Here is a 12,263-nt window from a genome sequence, read left to right as displayed (position 1 = left end):
TCCTGGAGCTGTGCGCGGGCCTGACGGAGGAGCACCCCGAGGTGGTGCCGTTCCTGGCGGGGCGGCACCAGAAGGCGTCGCCGCCGTTCCTGGCGTCGGCCGAGCTGCGCAACGTGCTGAGCCGCTGCCTGTCCCGCGTGCGCGCGCGCCGCGCCAAGGTCTACGTCTACATCAACGAGCTGTGCACCGTGCTCAAGGCGCACACGCTGCGCCGCAAGCTCCCGCTGCTCCCCGCGCCCCCCGAGCGCCCCCCGGCCGCCCCGCGCCCGCCCCCGGCGCCGCCCGACCCCCCCGGCCCCTCCGCGGCCCCCCCGCGCCCCCCCGGCGGCTCCAAGCGCCAGATCCGCTACCTGGAGAACCTGCTGCGCGTCTACACGGGCGAGATCCGGCGGCTGCAGGAGCGCGAGCTGGACCTGGCGGAGCTGGACAGCGCCGACTCCACGTACCTGCAGGAGAGCCGGCTCAAGCGCCGCATGATGCGCATCTTCGAGCGGCTGTGCCAGCTCAAGCGCTGCAGCAGCCTGACCGGCCGCGTCATCGAGCAGCGCATCCACTACCGCGGCACCCGCTACCCCGAGGTGAACCGGCGCATCGAGCGCTTCATCAACCGCCCCGACGCCTTCCCCGACTACGGCGACATCCTCAAGGTGATCCAGAAGGCGAGCGCGCGGCACGGGCTGGGGCTGGCGCCGCGGCAGATGGAGAACATGGCGCAGGACGCCTTCCGCGAGGTGGGAAACCGCCTGCAGGAGCGGCGCCACCTCGACCTGGTCTACAACTTCGGCAGCCACCTCACCGACCAGTACCGGCCCGGTGAGGGGCGGCGCTCGCGGAGGGGGGGGCGGAGCCTGCGGGGTGGGGGCGGGGCTCGCGGAATGAGGCGGGGCTCGCCGGGTGAGGGCGGGGCTCGTGGAGGGGGGCAGAGCCCGCGGGGTGGGGGCGGGGCTCGCGGAATGAGGCGGGGCTCGTGGAGGGGGGCGGAGCCCGCGGGGTGGGGGCGGGGCTCGCGGGGTGGGGGCGGGGCTCATGGAATGAGGTGGGGCTCGTGGAGGGGGGCGGAGCCCGCGGGGTGGGGGCGGGGCTCGCGGGGTGGGGGCGGGTCTCACGGAATGAGGCGGGGCTCGTGGAGGGGGGCGGAGCCCGCGGGGTGGGGGCGGGGCTCGCGGGGTGGGGGCGGGTCTCACGGAATGAGGCGGGGCTCGTGGAGGGGGGCGGAGCCCGCGGGGTGGGGGGCGGGGCTCGTGGAGGGGGGCGGAGCCCGCGGGGTGGTGATGGAGCCCATGGTGGGGCGATGGAGCCCATGAGGTGGTGATCAAGCCTGTGGGGTGGCGATGGAGCCCATGGGGTGGTGATGGAGCCCGTGGGATGGGGGTGGAGCCCATACTGGAGCGATGGAGCCCCTGGGGTGGCGATGGAGCCCATGGTGGGGTGATGGAGCCCGTGGGGTGGCAATGGAGCCCATGGTGGGGCGGTGGAGCCCATGGTGGGGCGATGGAGCCCATGGTGGGGTGATGGAGCCCCTGGGGTGGTGATGAAGCCCATGGTGGGGTGATGGAGCCCATGGTGGTGCGATGGAGCCCATGGTGGGGCGATGGAGCCCATGGTGGGGTGATGAAGCCCATGGTGGTGCGATGGAGCCCATGGGGTGGCGATGGAGCCCATGGTGGGGCGATGGAGCCCCTGGGGTGGCGGTGGAGCCCGTGGGGTGGTGATGGAGCCCCTGGGGTGGCGATGGAGCCCATGGTGGGGCGATGGAGCCCATGGGGCGATGGAGCCCGTGGGGTGATGGAGCCCGTGGGGTGGCGGTGGAGCCCGTGCTGGGGCTCACGGGAAGCTGGTGGGACTGGTGGCTCCACTGGAGCTCCGTTCCGTCTTGGGGGGGTTGGTGACGCTGTTTCCCCCCATGTCCCCATGTCCCTCATGTCCCTCATCTCCCCCATGTCCCCCATATCCCCCTGTCCCCCCCTGTCCCTCCTGTCCCCCGTGTCCCCTGTGTCCCCCATGTCCCCTGTGTCCCCATATCCCCCCATATCCCCCATATCCCCCCATATCCCCCCATATCCCCCCATGTCCCCCATGTCCCCCCATGTCCTCCCCATGTCCCCCATGTCCCTGTGTCCCCCGCATCCCCCTATGTCCCCCATATCCCCCCATGTCTCCCATGTCCCCCATATCCCCTCATATCCCCCCATGTCCCCCCGTGTCCCCCATATCCCCCATGTCCCCATGTCCCCCCATGTCCCCATATCCCCATATCCCCATGTCCCCATGTCCCCCATATCCGCCACATCCTCCCATGTCCCACACATCCCCCCATGTCCCCCATATCCCCCATATCCCCCCATGCCTCCCATGTCCCCACATCCCCCTGCGTCCCCTGTGTCCCCCATGTCCCCCCTGTCTCCCATATCCCCCCATGTCCCCCATATCCCCCGATGTCCCCCATGTCCCCCCATCCCCCTGTCCCCCCCATGTCCCCCTGCCCCCCCGTGTCCCGTGACGCGCAGGGACCGACCCCGCGCTGGCCGACCCCGCGCTGGCCAAGCGGCTGCGGCGGAACCGCTGGGTGGCGCTGACGCGGCTGGACGGCGTCATCGCGCACTTCGCGCAGCTGCAGGACGAGAGCGAGGAGGAGGAGCGCGGGCGGCGCCGGGGGGCGCGGCACCGGGGCCCCCCCACCGCCACGGTGAGCGCCGCGGGGGCAGGGGGCGGGGTGGGGCCAAGGCCACGCCTGGGGCCAGCTCAAGGTCACGGCCAGGTCAAGGTCACGGCCCAAGGCCACGCCTGGGGCCAGCTCAAGGTCACAGTCCAGGTCAAGGTCAAGGCCCAAGGCCACGCCTGAGTTCAGGTCAAGGTCACGGCCCAAGGCCAGGCCTGAGTTCAGGTCAAGGTCACAGCCAGGTCAAGGTCACGACCCAAGGCCATGCCTGGGGCCAGGTCAAGGTCAAGGTCACAGTCCAGGTCACGGTCAAGGCTGAGGTCAAGGTCCAAGTCAATACCCAGATCAAGATCAAAGCCCAAGGCCAGGCCTGGGTCCAGGTCAAGGTCACAGTCCGGGTCAAGGTCAAGACCCGAGTCAATACCCAGGTCAAGATCAAGGTCCAAGTCCAGGTCAAGACCAAAGTCCAGGTCAAGGTCCAGGTCAATACCCAGGTCAAGATCAAGGCCCAAGGCCAGGCCTGGGTCCAGGTCAAGGTCACAGTCCGGGTCAAGGTCAAGGCCTGAGTCAATACCTGGGTCAAGACCAAAGTCCAGGTCAAGGTCCAGGTCAAGGTCAAAGCCCAAGGCCAGGCCTGGGTCCAGGTCAAGGGCCAAGTCAAGACCTGGGTCAAGGTTCAGGTCAAGATCAGGACCCAGGTCAAGGTCAAGATCAGGACTCAAGTCAAGGCCCAAGTCCAGGTCAAGGTCCAGATCAAGACCAAGGCCCAAGTCAATACTCAGGTCAAGGTCAGGGCCCAGGTCAAGGTCAAGGTCAAGGCCCCGTGTGAAGCCGCTTTGGTCCCGTTGGGCAGGGGAAGGCGGAGGCGTCGGGGCGGCAGCGCGAGGAGGAGGAGGAGGAGGAGGAGGAGGAAGAGTCGGAGGACGAGGAGGTGGATGAGGAGGAGGAGGATGAGGAGGAAGACGAGGAGGATGAGGAGGAGGAGGAGGAGGACGAGGACGAGGAGGAGCCGGAGGAGGAGGAGGAGGAGGAGGAGGAGGAGGAGCAGCGCGGGGCCGAAGGCCGCGGAGCCGCCACGCAGGGTGGGTGACATGGGGACACGGGGGGGGACACGGGGGGGGGACACGGGGACCCCCCCCCCGCCCCCAATGTGTCCCCCCCCCACCCCAATGTGTCCCCCCCACCCCAATGTGTCCCCCCCTGTCACCCCCAACGTGTCCCCCCCACCCCAACGTGTCCCCCCCCACCCCAATGTGTCCTCCCCCACCCCAATGTGTGCCCCCCCACCCCAGTGTGTCCCTCCCCTCACCCCAATGTGTCCCCCCCTCACCCCCAGTGTGTCCCCACCCCCACCCCCAACGTGTCCCCCCCCACCCCAACGTGTCCCCCTCCACCCCAACGTGTCCCCCCACCTCCACGTGTCCCCCTCCCACCCCAACGTGTCCCCCCCCCTTATCCCAATGTCCCCCCCCCACCCCAACGTGTCCCCCCCACCCCCAGTGTGTCCCCCCCCACACCAATGTGTCCCCCCCCAATATGTGTCCACCCCGTCACCCGCAATGTTCCCCCCCCCCACCCCAATGTGTCCCCCCCTTACCCCAATGTGTCCCCCCCCCTCACCCCCAACGTGTCCCCCCCCTCACCCCAATGTGTCCCCCCGTCACCCTCAATGTGTCCCCCCCCCACCCCAATGTGTCCCCCCCTCACCCCCAATGTCCCCCCCACCCCAATGTGTCCCCCCCCAACATGTCCCCCCCCACCCCAACGTGTCCCCCCCCCTTACCCCAATGTCCCCCCCCCACCCCAATGTGTCCCCCCCCATCACCCCAATGTCCCCCCCACCCCAACGTGTCCCCCCCCCCAGGTGCCGCGCGGCCCCCGCCCCCCCCCGCGGAGGAGGAGGAGGAGGAGCAGGAGCAGGGGAGGAAGGAGCCGCCCGAGCTCTTCGTGCTGGAGATCGAGACGCTGCCCGTGGAGTCCCCCCCGCCCCCCCCCAGCCCCCCCAAAACCGCCCCCCCCCTCCCCACAGCCCTCCGAGCCCCCCCCGCCCCCCCCCGCCTGCTCGCGGCTCCACCCGCAGCAGGACAAGGACGGGGGGGGCGGGGGGGTCCCCGCGCTTTGGGGTGTCCCCCCCCCCCAAAGGGAAACGCCCCCTGACCCCCCCGGATGACCTGCAGCCCTTGGAGAATGGGGGGGGCGGGGGGGGAGGGGCGGGGGAGGGGGGGGGCATCAGCTCCACCAGTTTGAACGGGGGCACCGAGACCCCCCCCCGGAAACGGAGCCGCTTGGACCCTCCCCAGGGGGGCAGGTACGGGGGTCCGGGGGGTCCTGGGGGTCCGAGGGGGTCCGGGGGGGTCCTGGGGGGTCCTGGGGGGTCTAGGGGGTCCTGGAGGGTCCGAGGGGGTCCTGGGGGTCCGGGGGGTCCTGGGGGTCCGAGAGGGGGGAAAGGGGGTGGGGGGTTAGAAGAGGGTCTTGGGGGGTGGGGGATCCTTTTGAGGGGGGGAGGGGGGTAAAGGGATCGGGGGGGTGATGGGGGTGGGGGGGAATAGGGGCTGTGGGGAGAATTAGGGATTCCTGGGGGGGGGTAAATGGGCCGGGGGGGTAACAGGGTAATGGGGGGTCAATGGGGTTGAGGGGTCAAGGGGGTTGGGGGACCCTTGTTGGGGGGTAAAGGGGTCTGGGGGGGTAATGGGGGCTGGGGGGGCAGGATTTGGGGGGTGAAATGGGGGCTGGGGGGGAGAGTTGGGGGCTCCGGGGGGGGTAACATAGTCATGGGGGGGCAATGGGTAATTTGGGGTGTTCCCCCCAGCCCCCCCCTGGGCTCGGAGGACGAGCAGCCGGGGGGGGGTCCCGGGGGGCTGAGCCCCCGCCCCCCCCGCAGCCCCCTCCCCGATTCCACCCGGGCCGACTCCCCCGGGAGGGACCTGGTGAGCAGCTCCCAGGGGAGCCCCCCCCCGGGACCCCCCCCCCGGGCAGCCCCCCCCGCGCCCCCAAGGTCTGCAAGGTGAGGGGGCCCGGGGGAGGTCCCTGTGCTGGGGGGGGTCCCCATCCTCTGGGGGTCCCTGTGTTGGGGGGGGGTCCCTGTGTTGGGGGGGGGTCCCCGTCCTGCTCTGGGGGTCCCTGTGTTGGGGGGGGGGGGTCACTGTCCTGTCCTCTGGGGGTCCCTGTGTTGGGGAGGGGGGGCCCCGTCCTGCTCTGGGGGTCCCTGTGTTGGGGGGGGGGGGGTCCCTGCTCTGTCCCTGGGGGGTTTTGGGGGGGTCCCCACCCCACGTGACCTCCCCCCGGGGTCTGGGGCCCCCCCGTGTCCCCCCCCCCAGACCAGCGTGGCGACTCAGTGCGACCCCGAGGAGATCATCGTGCTGTCGGACTCGGACTGACCCCGCCCCTTGCCGGGCCGGCCACGCCCCCTTTTCCGGGCTGGCCCCGCCCACTCCCTCCGCTTGGCCCCGCCCACCCCTCCAATAAAAAACTCCCGTTTTCTTACCGCGGTGCCTTTAAGAGCCTCGGGTGGGCGGGGCCTGAGAGGGGTGGAGCCACTGTGACGTAACGGGGCGGGGCCACGGAGGCCGCGGCGCCTTTAAGGCGGGAGGAGGCGTGGCCAGGGAGGGGGCGTGGCCTCGCGCGGAGCCCAAGATGGCGGCGGCGCCCTGAGCCCCGGAGCGGGTGAGCGGGGGGCGGGGCGGGGGCGGGGCCGGGGGGGCGGGGGGGGAACCTATAGGGGCTATAGGGGGGGGGGGTGGAGGCCGCGGGGGGGGCGGGGGGAGCTCGGGGGGCCGGGGACGGGGGGGCTGTGTGGGAGCCTATAGGGGCTATAGGCGCTGGTGCTATAGGGGGTGTTGAGGGGAGTCTGTAGGGGCAGGAGCTATAGGCACGGGGCTGTAAGAGCTATAGGGGGTGTGTGGGGTCTGGGCTATAGGAGCTGGGGGTATAGAAGAGTCTATAGGGCCTGAGGCTGCAGCTCCTGGCGCTGTTGGGGGCGTATAGGGGCTATAGGGGTGTGGGGGAGTCTATAGGGGCTGGGGCTATAGAGACCAGGGGTACAGGGAGTGTGGTATGGGGGCTATAGGGGCTATAGGGGCCGTGGGAGCACTGGGGGGGCTATGGGGGCTATAGGGGCTATAGGGGCTGTGGGAGCACTGTGGGGGCTATAGGGGCTATAGGGGCCGTGGGAGCACTGGGAGGGCTATGGGGGCTATAGGGGCCGTGGGAGCACTGTGGGGGCTATAGGGGCTATAGGGGCCGTGGGGGCTATAGGGGCCGTGGGAACACTGTGGGGGCTATGGGGGCTATAGGGGCTATAGGGGCCATGGGGGCTATAGGGGCCGTGGGAGCAATGTGGGGGGAGCAATGTGGGGGCTATGGGGGCTATAGGGGCCGTGGGAGCTATGGGGGCTATGGGGGCCGTGGGAGCACTGTGGGGGCTATGGGAGCTATAGGGGCTATAGGGGGCCATGGGAGCACTGTGGGGGCTATAGGGGCTATGTGGGCTATAGGGGCCATGGGAGCACTGTGGGGGCTATAGGGGCTATGGGGGCTATAGGGGCCGTGGGAGCACTGGGGTCCATAGGGGCTGTGACGTCCATAGGGGCCGTGGGGACTGGGTGCGTAGGTTGGTGCTATAGGGGCCGTGTAGGGGCTGGGAGCAGAGTGAGGAGGTTTTGGGGCACAACCGAGGGGGTTTGGTGAAAACGTGGCGCAGGGTCCGTGGATTCGGAGCCGCTTTGTCAGAATGAGGCGGTTTGGGCCAGAACTCGGTGGTTCTGGCGCCGGTTTGGGTCAGAACTCGGTGGTTCTGGCGCCTGTTTGGGTCAGAACTCGGTGGTTCTGGCGCCGGTTTGGGTCAGAACCCAGCGGGTTTCACACAGTTTGGGGCAGAACTGGGGGGTTTGGTTCCAGTTTGGGTCAGGACGCGGGATTTGGCGCAGATCTGGGTCAGTATGTGGGTTCTGGTGCAGATCTGGGTCAGAACGGGGGTTCTGGTGCCAGTTTGGGTCAGAACGGGGTTTTGGCGCCAGTTTGGGTCAGATCTCAGTGTTTCGGAGCTGATTTGGGTCAGAACTGGGGTTGTGGCACCAGTTTGGGTCAGTACACAGGTTTTGGCACTGGTTTGGATCAGGACGTGCGTTTTGGCACCGGTTTGGGTCAGAATGGGGGCTCTGGTGCCAGTTTGGGTCAGAACTGGGGGTTTGGCACTGGTTTGGATCAGTATGTGTGTTTTGGCACCAGTTTGGGTCAGGACGCGGGATTTGGTGCAGATCTGGGTTCAGGACGGGGGTTCTGGTGCCAGTTTGGGTCAGAACTGGGGGTTTTGGTACTGGTTTGGACATCACGCGGGATTTGGTGCAGATCCGGGTTGGAATGCGGGTTCTGGTGTGGGTCTGGGTCAGGACGGGGGTTTTGGTGCCAGTCTGGGTCATCATGCGGATTCTGGTGCGGGTTGGGGTCATCACGCGGGATTTGGCGCAGATCTGGGTCAGAACGGGGGGTTCTGGTGCCAGTTTGGGTCATCGCGCGGGGGTTTTGGTGCAGGTTGGGGTCAGCATGCGGGTTCTGGTGCAGGTCTGGGTGAGGACGGGGGTTCTGGTGCCAGTTTGGGTCAGAACTGAGGTTTTGATGCCAGTTTGGGTCATCACGCGGGGGTTTTGGTGTGGGTTGGGGTCAGCATGCAGGTTCTGGGTCGGGTCCGGGTTATCGCGGGGGTTTTGGTGCGGGTCGGGGTTATCACGTGGGCCCGCGCGGTGCGGGTATGGGTGCGGGGTATGGGTGCGGTGTGCGGGTGCGGGCGCCGTGCCGCGCGGTGCGGGTGGCGTTTCGGGTGCCAGCGCCGGTGCCGTGCCGTCCCGCAGAGCCGCCATGGAGGGCGCGCGCAGCCCGGCGCTGGTGCACGTGGACTTCCCCGAGGTGCCCAGCGCGCTGCTGGCCAACCTGAACCGGCAGCGCGAGGAGGGGACGCTGTGCGACGTGTCCATCCACGTGCAGGGCCGCGTGTTTCCGCGCGCACCGCGCCGTGCTGGCCGCCTCCTCGCCCTTCTTTCCACGACCAGGTGCTGCTCAAGAACATGACGACCATCGTGCTGCCCGGCGCCATGGACCCCGGCGCCTTCGAGACCGTGCTGGGCTCGGCGTACACCGGCCGCCTGTCCATGGCGCCCGAGGACATCGTCAACCTGCTGACGGTGGGCAGCGTGCTGCAGATGTGGCACATCGTGGACAAGTGCACCGAGCTGCTACGCGAGGGCCGCGCGGCGCCGCCCGCCTGCGCCGCCCCCTCCTCATCCTCATCATCCTCCTCATCCTCCTCGGCGCCGCGCGGCCCCTCCAGCCGCACCAGCGACGACCAGTCCCCCAGCAGCACCAACTACTGCAGCCCCCCGCGACGCCCCCGAGGCGCCGGCGCCGCGCGCGGGGGGCGCCGAGGGGGCCGAGGGGGCGGGCGGCGGCGGCGGCGCCGGGGGGCGAGGCCGGCGGGGCGGCGCGGCGCCCGCTGTACGTGCCGCCCAGCATCGTGCCGCACAAGCAGTGGGTGTACGTGAAGCAGGAGTGGCTGCAGGAGGACCTGGTGCTGACCTGCGAGGAGGACGAGGACCCGGCCGAGGGGGCCGGCGCGCGCGGCGCCCCCGGCCCCCCCCGCGGCGGCGCCGACACCCCCACCAAGCTGGAGGAGCAGGTGAACTTCTGCGAGTCCTCCGAGGACTTCGCGTTCGCCCTACGAGGCGCTGGAGGAGCCGGGCGCGCTGGCGGCGCCGCGGGCGCTGCTGCCCATGGACATGCAGGGCAACCCGCTGCTGGTGTTCCCGGCACCCGGCGCGGGCGCAGCACGGCGCCGTCCCGCTCGCCGGCGCCGCGGCCGACGGCAACAAGATCTTCATGTGCCACTGCGGCAAGGCGTTCTCGCACAAGAGCATGCGGGACCGGCACGTGAACATGCACCTGAACCTGCGGCCCCTTCGGGCTGCCCGGTGTGCGCCAAGAAGTTCAAGATGAAGCACCACCTGACGGAGCACATGAAGACGCACACGGGGCTCAAGCCCTACGCCTGCGACGCCTGCGCCAAGCGCTTCATGTGGCGCGACAGCTTCATGCGCCACAAGGGCCACTGCGAGCGGCGCCACCGCGCGCGCCGGAGCCGGAGCCGCCGGCGCCGCGGGGGGGGGGGGCGCGGGGGGGGGGGCTGGGGGGGACGCCCGGGGGGAGGGGGGCGGCGGGGGGAAGGGGTGATGGGGGGGGAGGGGGGGAGCGGTGCAGGTGAGGGGGGCGGTTGGGGCTGCTGGCCCTGGGGGTTGTTGTGCCCAGATGTTGGGTCATGTAACATCTGGATATCCTGTAGCATCACATCTGGACAGTTGGGTTCTGGGACCCTGGGGGTTGTTGTGCCCAGATGTTGGGTCCTGTAACATCTGGATATCCGATAGCATCACATCTGGACAGTTGGGTTCTGGGACCCTGGGAGCTGCTGTGCCCAGATGTCGGGTCCTGCTGCATCTGGGTATACAGTCATGTCACATCTGGACAGTTTGGTTCTGTGACCCCGGGGGTCATTGTGCCCAGATGTTGGGTCCTGCCGCATCTGGATATCTGGTCATGCCACATCTGGACAGTTCGGTTCTGTAACCCCGGGGGTTGTTGTGCCCAGATGTTTGTGTCCTATCACATCTGGACATCTGGATCCCATCCTGTCCGGGCAGTTGGGTGACTGGGGCTCGTTGTGCCCAGATGTTTGTGTCCTATCACATCTAGACATCTGGATCCCATCCTGTCCGGGCAGTTGGGTGACTGGGGCTCATTGTGCCCAGATGTTGGGGGTCCCACTGTATTTGGACCCACCCCACCCCCCGTTGTCCCCTGGTGTCCCCCCCCGTTGTGTGTGTCCCCCCCCACCCCAGTGGCTGTTGTGTGTGTGTGAACGGTGCTGAGCTGGGACCGTCCCCCCCCGTGTCCCCCTCAGCCCCCCTCCCCGCGTCACTGCCCGGACGCCTGGGTCCACAGGTGACCCTCCCACCCTGTGAGTCTGGGGGTGGGGAGGGGGTTGGGGGGATGGGGGAGGGGGGGTGGGAGGAATGTCCGCGTCACCCTCCCCCCTCCCCCTCCCCCCTTTCTTTTTTTTTCTCGTTTTTTTCTTCTTTTTTTGTAATTTGAGTCGATTTTGTGGCTTTTTTAACGTCGATAAATATTGACTGGTCCGGGTCGGCCTGATGGGGGGCGGGGGCTTGGGGAAGGGGGAGGAGCGAGGGGGAAGGGGGAGGAACGAGGGGCGTGGCAGAGAGCCGGAGGCGTGGCCAGAAAGCAAAGGGGGGTGTCGGGCGGTGGCGGGGCGGGGGGCGGGGGGGGGGGGTGTGAGGAATAGGGGCCCCGGGACCCCCCCCAGCATTTACCTATAGCCCGGGAAGCCCCGCCCCCCATAAGCCCCACCCCCTGTTCCAGCCCCGCCCCCCTCTGGGCACTCCCCTCCTAAGCCCCACCTAGCTTCCCACTCCTCCCCATCTCCCAGCCCCACCCCCTTTCCCAGCCACGCCCCCTCCCAAGCCACGCCCCCCTCAAACCCCATCTCTGCCCCCGCCCCCTCCCAGCCCCCACCCCCTTCCCCAGCCACGCCCCTCCCAAGCCGCGCCCCCCCTCAAACCCCACCTCTGGTCCCACCCCCCTCCCAGCCCCATCCCCTTTCCCACCCCCGCCTCCCCCAAGCCCCGCCCCCCTCTCCCAGGCCCACCCACTCTTCCCACCCCGCCCCTCCCAAGCCCCGCCCCCTCTCCCCAGCCCCACCCCCATTTAACCTCTGCCCCGCCCCTCTCAAGCCCCACCCCCTCTCTTAGCCCCACCCACCCTTCCCACCTCCGCCCCACCCTTCCCAAGTCCCGCCCCCCTCTCCTAGCCCCGCCCCTCCTAAGCCGCGCCCTCTCTTCCAGTCCCGCCCCTCCCAAGACCCGCACCCTCTCCCAGCCCCGCCCTCCCAAGACCCGCCCTCTCTCCCAGCCCCACCCACCTTCCCACCTCCGCCCCACCCCTCCCAAGTCCCGCCCCCTCTCCCAGCCACGCCCCTCCCAAGACCCGCCCCCTCTCCCAGCCTCGCCCCTCCCAAGACACGCCCCCTCTCCCAGCCCCGCCCCCTCTCAATCCGCGCCCCCTCTCCCAGCCCCGCCCCTCCCAAGACCCGCCCCTCTCCCAGCCCCGCCCTTCCCAAGACACGCCCCCTCTCCTAGCCCCCGCCCCTCTCAAGACATGCCCCCCTCTCCCAGCCACGCCCCTCCCTAGACCCGCCCCTCCCCCAGCCCCGCCCCTCCCAAGACCCGCCCCCTCACCCAGCCCCGCCCCTCCCAAGACCCGCCCCTCTCCCAGCCCCGCCCCTCCTAAGACCCGCCCCTCTCCCAGCACCACTCCCTTTCCCGGCCCCACCCACCCTCCCACCTTCGCCCCGCCCCTTTCCCAGCCCCACCTGCCTTCCCACCTCTGCCCCACCCCTCCCAAGCCGCGCCCCCTCTCCCAGCCCCGCCCCTCCCAAGACCCGCCCCCTCTCCGAGCACCACTCCCTTTCCCGGCCCCACCCACCCTCCCACCTTCGCCCCGCCCCTCTCCTAGCCCCACCCCTCCCAAGACCCGCCCCCTTTCC

General features: G+C 69.5%; 2 protein-coding genes across 2 annotated transcripts in view; both read left to right on the top strand.

Moving 5' to 3' along the window:
- DAXX (death domain associated protein) overlaps window positions 1-6,128 on the top strand; it is a gene marked incomplete at its 5' end in the record, with an annotated part of 9,285 nt that extends 3,157 nt beyond the window's left edge. Inside the window, 7 exon segments of the mRNA XM_080364465.1 lie at window positions 9-813; window positions 2,508-2,686; window positions 3,513-3,741; window positions 4,524-4,658; window positions 4,661-4,967; window positions 5,469-5,663; window positions 5,977-6,128. Of these exon segments, the coding sequence (XP_080220591.1) occupies window positions 9-813; window positions 2,508-2,686; window positions 3,513-3,741; window positions 4,524-4,658; window positions 4,661-4,967; window positions 5,469-5,663; window positions 5,977-6,124 (1,998 nt within the window). The 3' untranslated portion in view covers window positions 6,125-6,128.
- A 67-nt stretch (window positions 6,129-6,195) lies between these two features.
- Window positions 6,196-10,665, top strand: ZBTB22 (zinc finger and BTB domain containing 22; the record flags this gene model as incomplete). The annotated part of the gene is given in 10 exon segments (XM_080364464.1): window positions 6,196-6,322; window positions 8,506-8,647; window positions 8,649-8,690; window positions 8,692-9,027; window positions 9,029-9,120; window positions 9,122-9,359; window positions 9,361-9,459; window positions 9,461-9,607; window positions 9,610-9,815; window positions 10,605-10,665. Coding segments are annotated over 9 exon segments (1,356 nt in total). The 5' UTR covers window positions 6,196-6,322; window positions 8,506-8,512.
- Window positions 10,666-12,263: the final 1,598 nt, after the last annotated feature.

Source organism: Nesoenas mayeri, assembly GCF_963082525.1.
Source record: "Nesoenas mayeri genome assembly, contig: SCAFFOLD_101, whole genome shotgun sequence".
Classification (NCBI taxonomy): Eukaryota; Metazoa; Chordata; class Aves; order Columbiformes; family Columbidae; genus Nesoenas; species Nesoenas mayeri.
Note: the sequence above shows the minus strand (reverse complement) of the source record. Positions and strands in the feature narration are given on the sequence as shown.